Here is a 9,851-nt window from a genome sequence, read left to right on the forward strand (position 1 = left end):
GCTTACCTGAACTCTTCTGATCTGAGTTGACCTGAATTGAATTCTTAAGCAAAAAAAATTCAATTGAACTGAATTGAACTGGATCGACCTGAACTGAATTTATAAGAATTTAAATTAAGTTCAAAAGAACAATGCTCAAGTGTGCATCGGATAACACAACCAATCTGTGCTATTATACAACTTGTATATAATATCGGTTATTTTACCTTATTAGTCACTGTTTTTATTAGGTAATAACTCTGACTCAATAAGACATAATCCCTATTTTCTAGTCATACTACTCTCAAAAAAAATTTGAACCTAAAATATTCTTCGATTGTTCCCCTTTTTTAACCAACTAAGCTAGACCATCAGGTGTATTATTGGGTGAATATCATACGTATATTTTTGTCGTTTATATAAAGTGAACTAATTTTATGGATTAGATCAATCGAGTTACATTCTTATCATATTATAGGCAGATGATTTCAGGTTAGATCAATCGAGTTACATTTTGCAAGTTTTGCTTATATATTAAAGGTAACTAACAAATAAACTCCTCGTTCGAATTGGTTGGTTGATCAATTTTTTTATTTTTATTTTTTACTTTTGATTAAATATCTCATCAATCAAATAACTTTTTTGAAAAACACAAGACATTAGTCCATTATTAGTCGCCTTTATGATCGAAAAGACTTAAATAAATCTCCATTAAAACACGTATCAAAATAAAGAATCAGGTGAATAGGAGAAAATATCTAGTAATTGTCCCCAAAATTCTAAAGTAGTCAAAACGAGAAAAGCATGTTGAAAGCAAGCTCCCAAATACGGAAATACCCACACATTTACACCGACTATACACGCATAAATATTCAAATATATCCGCATATTTTATTCAAATTTATCCCTCTCTTTTTCCAGGTACTTGCCAAAAATCCCCAAAAAAATTAAAGAAAATTCAATCTTCCCTAATTTTTCTGTACGCTAATCGTCAATTATTGTGTTCCAGCCTCCAGGTAACTAACTAAATCACTGTTAATTTACATAGGTCAACGCTAATTTTATTTTATTTTTTGTTTTTTTGGTGGATTTTTGTTGTGATTGTGTAATTAGGGTTTCATGAAAAAATGATAATTTGTTGCCCTAATAATTCATGTTTGAATTTCTTATTTTTATGCAAATTTTCAGCTTAAATAATACCGTTGTATGGGTTTTATAATCGAAATTAATTAGATGTATTTGAAAGATTGAGATAAAATTAGGTCAATTTTAGTATGTTTGAGAAATTTTTCCTTGTTTTGTGCAATTAAATGTTAATTATCGGAATTGAAGATGTGATTAAGCTGATGTGTTGCTTTCCATGATTACTGGATTCGCTATGAATAAGCCCTTACCAATTCGTGATTCGCTCTTGTTTTGCGTAATCAAATGTTAATTTTTGGTAAATGGTAAGCGGCATGATAAAATTTGCTCTTAATGATTAGCTATTCATAGGGTAACCGAGCGAATCCGAGAAACCTGCTTTATAGTGGAAGTTGTGTTAGGTTAGCGGTTAAGATGGAGGTACTGTGGATATTATAGTTCCGAGTTTGGAACCCCTCCCCCTTGTTTATTGTAAAACACTTGTTGGTCCTTTACAAATTCAGACCGTTGCATGCCATAAAAAAGTATGGAAATACCGTTGTATGTCTTTTGACAGTAGCTATGTTCTTGTAGTGGAAATAGAACCATTGGCGTGTAGAATAAGCATCATAAAATACGATACTCGACTCCAAATTTCAGTGTAGCTATGTTCTCGTAGAGTAGATGATTTTGTAAGGGCGAGTTGATGTCAACGTTGGCCATGAAATACTCTTGGCAATAATAGATTCCTACTGCTGAAAATTCTTATCTAATATGTAATATACCTATGATTTTTTCCCCTTAAATCTGCAAAACCTCGCATATTCTTTTCATTTAATAGAAAAATATCGTGTTGAGTTAGTTGTTTCAGCTGGGTGAAGCTTGAATTTAAGATTCTATATGCTGTAGAATTGCATGTTTTATAATTTTCTTTGGCGCTGCCTTGTGATGTTCTGTGCAGATAAAAAAAGAAACGTTGAACGTCTGAGCAGTGAAGCTAGATTCTAAGGTAAATTCCATAGGCTTTTGTGAAGCAAGAAGCTTAACACGCCAGGTATGCCTGTTGGTCATTCTTCGCTTCACAAAGAACTTGCTGATGAACTCTGTACAATTGGTCTTCAACCGGCCACACGAAGTTGGTACTTTACCAAAGATGAGATAGACAATCATTCGCCATCTAGGAAGGATGGTATTGACCGTGTTAGTGAATCACTGATGCGGAAATCATTCTGCTCATTTCTTAAAGACCTTAGCATGAAACTTCGAGTGTAAGTATTTATCATCCTTTCAAATGTAATTCTTGAAATAATATACTTGTTCCGTTTCAATTTTAAGTGGTACAGGATACCTTTTGGTAGATTTGTATCTGATTAGTTCCTTCATATAGCATCTAATCATCATTATAAGGTAGACATGTGGCTTGCCATCTCTGATTGTATGCTTATATGGCCATATTGCTTGCTTCATTGTGTGCGTGCATGTGGGGTCATGGTTTTCTTGGTATTGTCTTCTTAGCGAAATGTTATCTGATATATTTCAGGAGTCCCGTTACAGCAGCAACTGCAATGATGTTCTGCCATCGATTTTATATGCGCCAATCGCTTGCCAAGAATGATTGGCAGGTAAATGGAGTAACCCTGCTCAAGACGCTTTTGTAATTAATGCTTTAATTATGTTCTCTGAGTTTCTCAAAGTTAGAAAAAAAAGCCGATACCTTTATCTCCATGAAATAGCCTTTAAGCAGTTCTGAGTTTTGTTCATGATAAAATACTTCTCTTCAAGCATACATTTCTCAAGTTTTCACTTATTTATCACCTGACCTATCTGTGTGGACAAATGCCTTGATACTTTCACACTGTACTCCTATTTCATATGGTTGTGTTATCATTTCTAAACATGATAATTTATTATTTTTTGGACATGTGATCTTTAAATACCCGATAAATTCATAGATGAAGTTCTTGTGTTCCTTTGTTTAGCAATTGAAGCAAATGTTTGATAAGAATTGTAGTTAATTAGTTGCTTACTGGCTTACTGCCCCCCAAGTATGATGTGTTAATCAGTGATTTTTGTTGAAAGTCCTCTTTCATATATGTACTATGTTGGGACTTGGCCAATCTTCGGCGTTCCTGTCATGGTATAAAAATGCTTCCATTATGTAACAAAAATCCAGGTCATTGTTTTGCTATTTTCCCCTATTCAGCACCATGACCTTACATTTATTTTTCTGAGATCCAACCGATATTTTGAACTATCAACTTTTAAACGCTGCTTTACCTATATGTTCGTTACTATCTTTACTAATCAACTATGTTCTGAAAAAATATTGGAAAAATGTGCCTTTGCGAATGGTTTTATGTATTTGTGGAAAAAAGAGATCACAAGCGAGGAAAGATGGGTTTCAAACATGGAAAACATTAAATGCAGTTGGTAAAAGTTTGAAGTCTTACATCCGCGACATCTGGATACTGCTTTTTACGACAGAAGTACCCATGCCACATTTTTATACTATGCTTCCTGACTTTATACTATGCTTCCTGAAATGGGTGTCCTAATATCTAACCAACTAACTTTCTACTTTTAGAATTTTCTTCGGCATTAACTGCACATTACCATTATTTTTTTCCCTCTTTCACCTCGTTTGTGAGGTAAAATTAGGGATTGATTGCTTCCTATGGACATCAATACCCCGTGTTCCCTAAATGCATGGTTTCTCAAATCAGCATATTTAATGGTTGTTAGGTGGGCTGTTTTCGCTTTCTGTGGGCAATTTGGAGTATTGTTTGTTAAATCTGTTTTACTCCCTGTTCTTTGAAAGTATTTCATATGTTGGTTGGAGGGTCGTTCATTTTCTGACTAGCAGAGACCAGCTTGTTTTTAATTTAATTTACTTTTTAGATCGTCAAGTTGATCCTATTATTCTTTTACCTTCTCGTTTACACACTCAACAAAAAGATCAAGCTTATCATTTATTATTTTTTTTCTGCTGGATGCCTGGCAAACTGTGCCATAGTTAATGCTAAGTATGTGCATATTTTATTGCTAATTATATTAGAAAACATCATTGCTGTATATGTAGCAAAATATCTAATTCGCGAGAGTGATTTGCAAATGCAGACAATTGCAACTGCCTGCATGTTTCTTGCTTGCAAAGTGGAAGATAATCCACATCCATTGAGGGATGTTGTCGTGGTGGCGTATGAAATAATATACAAATGGGATCCTTCTGCTTCTGAGAAAATCAGACAGCGGGTATGCTGATCAATCGATGTATCTTATATGTTCCTCTATGATATATTGTGGGATCCCTGTTCACAGTGTTCAGTGTTGAGTGGCTGTTGGTAGACGTGCTATTGGTTTTGAAGAGTTTGGAATCCTTATCTTGTTACATTTTGTAGGAAGTTTACCATAAACAGAAGGAGCTAATTTTGGTCGCAGAGCATCTTCTACTGGTGACGATTGCTTTTGATATGAGTATCCAACACCCATTCAAACCCCTTGTTGATGCCCTGAAAAGACTCAAGATATCAAACAACGATGTGGCCAAGGCAGCTTGGAATCTTCTGAATGAATGGTAAGAGATATTTTTGCGAATCTACTGTGCCGCTGTACTGAAGCTACATGTAATCTTATTTTGTCTGTGTGTGTTGAAAACAAGTGTTTAACTCATGCTCAAATGTCTTGCAGGCTTCGAACGACATTATGCTTGCAGTATAAACCTCACTACATTGCAGCTGCTTCCTTGTCTGTTGCTGCAAAGCTTCTCAATTTCAAACTGCCTGTACAGGATGGAATGGCTTGGTGGATGCAGTTTGATGTATCACCTAAGCAACTTGAAGGTCTGTCCTTGTCGCTCGTAAAGTTAGTAAATAAATGGAAAAATTGATCTGAAAATGCTACACTCTTGAAAAGGTTTAGCATAAATTTTCTAACCATTGCTGAGTTCCGTTTAAAAACAATGTGAATTGTTCAATTTACCCTTAACTTAAATACCTTGTCCCACACTTTCTTGTTTGTTCGATTAATCTCTTTAATACATTTCAATTTTCAAACTCTTGGAGATGAGCTTCGATGGTTTCTCAACTCGAGGTTGTGATATCTAGGATGAATCGAGGGGTTGGAGCCTGGATGCGTGTTAGGAATAAAGGGATTGTTTGTGGTGGTGGTGTGAAGGCTGTTTGGATTTGTTTCTGGGTAAGAAGGCAGAGAGGCCATGGTGCCTTGAATGATGGACTGTAGTTTGAAATTTTGAATGATAGTGTAACAGCCTGATTGGGCTATAATTAGGGTTGGGCAGAAGAATGTGTGGTTAAATATTAGTAAGAGAACAGAGATAATGGAAGAAGAAGGGCAATTTAGAACAAGGGTATAATATTACAATTTGGAAGAGAGATTTGAAACTGTGCAGTGTAATCTTTTTTTGACAGAGCTTGGTAAAGGCAGAAAATTTAATCTTAAGACCTCTTAAAAGGCAGTGTAATCTTTCAGAAAGTTTTTAAGAGGTGGTAACTTTGTAACAAGTGTTGTATAGAATGTAGATATAGTCGATTTTTCCAAGTTAAATTCAATCTTTAGAAGTAGCACGTCTTGACACATACGTGTCATAGGTTCTTGTGTGTCTAACTCATGATTCCAGTATCTAGGTGAAAGGCGGACTGTTGAAATTAAATTCTCGATGATTAAAAAGGCTGAAAATAGCAATCCATTAGCTCACGATACTCTGATTCTGTTCGTTTCATTTTGATTAGATTCCTGTCTAATGATGAAAGTAACCAAACCTTCCCCTGGGTTATTAAGGAATCTTCCCCCAAGTGAACAGTTGTCATATGTTTATATAAGGGTGCCTTGTGGGCTGCGGGCAAGTATGCCTTCTCATGTCATCTCGTGGACAATATTTTGGTAGTGAGTTATGATTGTATTATGTCATCTCATGGAGATTGTTTATAAGCAAGAAAATTCTTTTATGGAATTGTTTTAATGAGGTAGTTGCAGCTTTGATCCGTTTAAGGTATAAGTTTGTTGATATATATCAATGCCATAGGAATGAGTTTGTCAAATTATTTCACCCTCCCCCTTTGTCTATCTGATGTTAAGGTTTTCTAGTCATGGGGATTACTTCCAGATCTGGGTCAGAGAAATGATCAGTCTGGATCCGGATCTGTTACGCCAAGCAAACATGTCCTGTCTTTAGGATATATTGATCGCTAGAAAATTTGAAACTTCTTTTTATCGAGATAGCTGGCTATCACATTTGCAACTTAATCCGTAGGACTTTCTGGCACCAGTACAGGAGAAACAAGTCCCTGTGCATGGTATTTAATCGTGGTTTGAGGCATAATCTCAGAATCTGTATCTACTGCTGTTCTTGGTTGTTGTGCTCTAAATGTGGGCTCTCCTGTCTAGAAATATGGTTATGGTATTCCCCAAAACTTTGTTTGCAAAATTTTATGAGAGAAACGTTTAGCCTATATCGACATTTAATCACCGTAAATGCTATGTTCTGGGTTAGACTGCAGTCGCTGGTTCAAGTTTACTTTTGTGTTTCTAGCTGACATTTGGCTTGGTTAACTTGAAGAAATTGCATAAGCTCAGAAAAAGCAGGAGAAAATTAAATTCATTGAAAATAAGTGGCAATTATAAGGTGAATACAACAGACGCTCAGTTCACCGGCTTCACCCACTTTATAAATTTTATTTACGGGGATTTATTTTTATCTTTGATCAATGTACTTGGTAAATCCTTACATATCCCTGGAATTGTTAATTAAACAGCAGTGAAATACACTACCAAGTGTATCAAAACTTCAAAAGCATCCAAGTGATGCCTGGCTCTAGTTAGTACCATGACTTCATCGAAGTTAGCGTTTCCATACACCTTATAGATTACATTTGGATTGCACTGAACTGCCTTTTTCTCTCAGAGGTTACTCAGCAAATGCTCCGGTATTTCAAGAATGATGGAAAGCAGAAAGTAGCCCCATCACGCACCAACGGAACAAAGGCAGCTCCCAAAGTTGAGTGTGGAACAAGCCAGTCGACAGAATATAGCGTACAGAGCGGGTTAACAGATAGGTCAGACATAAAGGAAGGTGCTCCCATGGACTGTAGAGTCCCGGAACCATCTCGCATCAACGGAACCAAGGCGGCTCACAATGTTGAGTGTGGAACAAGCCAGACAACAGAATATAGCTTACAGAGCGGGTTAACAGTGGGGTCAGACATGAAGGAAGATGCTCCCGTGAACAGTAGAATTCCGAAACCTCCATCCCACAAGAATAGCCCGAGTCACACAACTAAAGCCTACCAAGTTATGTCAAAGGAAGCATCAGAGTATCAATCAAGTGACTGCAGTGAAATTTGTAGTCTTATGGACAATGAGACTGCTCATACAAGCTCTATGAAAACTCAAGTCGATGATGCTAGCAAACTTGATGTTGGCCGCCTTAGAGGGGCATTTGAGAAGGCAAAGCGTATAAAGTCTGCTAAAAATAGGGTTCTGCAAGCGGAAGATGAAGGAAACAGTGATCTGTTCATAGAGAGAGAACTGGAGAAAGGTGTAGAACTTGGATATGTTGCTGCGTCTAAGAAGCGAAAGGTGGTTTTAGATTGAACGAAAGTGTGTAATTTCAAGGTCATTACTTCTTCTTCATAGTCTCACTCATTTTCCGAGCCAGTGATTGATAGGGAATGATTGGAACCCAGATTAATGAAATCATATTGGTTAGTATAATTCATTAATCTTAATTTTACAAGATTACACGTGTTATTAGTCATTGATTAAGGTGTAATTGTGAGACTCGGTGCTGTCTCCGGAATTTTCAAGCAAACAGGCAAATTCTTGAATCTTTTCGTCGGAGTTGCTTTATTTACTACCCTATTGCTGGATGTAATATATAACAAGACACACCTTTCAACGTTGTAGACATGGAATTTTCAAGCAAACTGACAAGTTTGGGTATATTATTGTTGGTCTTACTTCTGGTAAATGCCATAATGGTTATGGAAAGGGCATTTTCCGCATTCTTCGCATATCGTCTAAGAGGTACATGTTCTTGGGCAAAAGAAAGGATTTCCGAAAGACGGAATGGTTTTGGTCTTGTTAGGCACTTTTTGCTGGATATATCTTGTCTAAAGTTTTGCTTAGCACGAGCAGATTGCCTTGTCTTGCTTTGAATCTGCAAAAGCATCCCCATGTTTCCCTTATTGGTGTAATGCTATATCTCTTAGCCTTTGATTGAAACTTTTGAAGGTCTCTGTATATTGTATACTTGGATGTAGGCTAAAGCGCCATCAGTTCGTGTAACAAACTCTATAGTCTATACAATCATCAAAAAAGAATACTTTGATGTATTGCTTGTCGGTTTTTTTACCGGGTTTATAGGAATTAGGAGCATATGTGGAGCAAACGAGCATTGTGTGTGTAATCCAAATATTTGAAATTCAATGACCAAAAGATAGGTCATGAATCATGATTTATCTTGGAGTTTTGGACTCGATGTTTGTCTAAAAATTCCGAATATTTTATATTCAGTAGTCAGAGATGGTTATGATCTAATTCGGGTTTAGTGTTACGTCTCAAAAAATCATACATTTATTCATTTAATTGGAGCTAAAGTTGAAATATTTTGATTAGGGAACAACACATAATGCCACTAACCAAATGTCGTCTCCCACGAGGATTCTAGTTATGCGTGCATGGTACTCCCTAGGGGCGCGGGTATTTATCTTTTGAAGAAAAACATCATGTACCCTTAAGACAGATGTACCCTGATCCGTATGCATCATTTTGATTGGAGAGAGTTGGCACTTAGCATTCATGACTTTACATTTAGATGTACAAATAGTGTCTAGTGCAAGGAAAACATGATTGAGGCAACATATAGCTAAGCAAAACTTGACAAATATTTAGCTCATGTCCTTCAGCTTTAGTAACAAAGTTCATTGCATCATTCTTGGGTCTACATAATAATTCAAGTATATCATAGACCGCATCTTTAGGCACATCCTAAATCTCTGTCATTGATATTGTTTGGCCTTTATTAGTAATTGAAAGGAATTGATTTGAAAGCTAATCACATTGCATCTTTAGTGTAATCCAAGAATAAAGGAGAGCTATATATTATTATTTTGTTTCACTATATTTAACAATGTCAGTTATCTGCTATGTAGCAGATAACTAGTACTCATGACCTGAGTTTAAATCTCTTTTGAATCCCTTTAACACTTTATTATGTACTTAGACTATGTACTAATGAAAGGAACCTTTTGACTTCCTTTACGCTATATTACGTACTTGGACCACTTATTAATGAAAGAGATTTGAAATTAAGCCATGCTGAAATTGCGAATCTACAAGTTAAAAAGATATGAAAAATAAGATAGTGTAATCTGGTAGTAACGAGTTCTATACAACATGCTCAAATTAATATACTATTGTACAGTGGTACTAAAACTCGATATCACCCAATGATATTGTTATATAAGATATCAGCTAAGATATTTGGGTGGTTTTAACATGAGTTTATAGGGCACACCACTCATAAGCACTTATATCAACTAATAAGAAATTATTCTAGCTTAACCAGAGATCTTGAGTTCAAGAATATAACAGTGTTAAAACTCACGAAGAAGAGTTTTATCGTCCTAGTGATTCTACCCAACTTAAATCTGGATTAAAACCGGGTGATATACCCTAACAATAGGGCACATGACACCCAAAGACTTATTTTTCCATAATTATATTTCTTACTC

At 35.9% G+C, this 9,851-nt stretch overlaps 1 protein-coding gene across 1 annotated transcript; it reads left to right on the plus strand.

Moving 5' to 3' along the window:
- Positions 1 to 806: 806 nt before the first annotated feature.
- On the plus strand, positions 807 to 8,058 carry LOC141585913 (cyclin-T1-3-like). The gene is made up of 7 exons (XM_074406988.1): positions 807 to 995; positions 2,063 to 2,369; positions 2,642 to 2,723; positions 4,219 to 4,353; positions 4,500 to 4,675; positions 4,789 to 4,940; positions 7,022 to 8,058. The coding sequence occupies exons 2-7, from the start codon at positions 2,158 to 2,160 to the stop codon at positions 7,708 to 7,710; spliced, it is 1,446 nt and encodes a 481-aa protein (XP_074263089.1). The 5' UTR covers positions 807 to 995; positions 2,063 to 2,157; the 3' UTR covers positions 7,711 to 8,058.
- The last annotated feature ends 1,793 nt before the right edge of the window (positions 8,059 to 9,851 follow it).

This window comes from Silene latifolia, chromosome 6 (assembly GCF_048544455.1).
Source record: "Silene latifolia isolate original U9 population chromosome 6, ASM4854445v1, whole genome shotgun sequence".
Lineage (NCBI taxonomy): Eukaryota > Viridiplantae > Streptophyta > Magnoliopsida > Caryophyllales > Caryophyllaceae > Silene > Silene latifolia.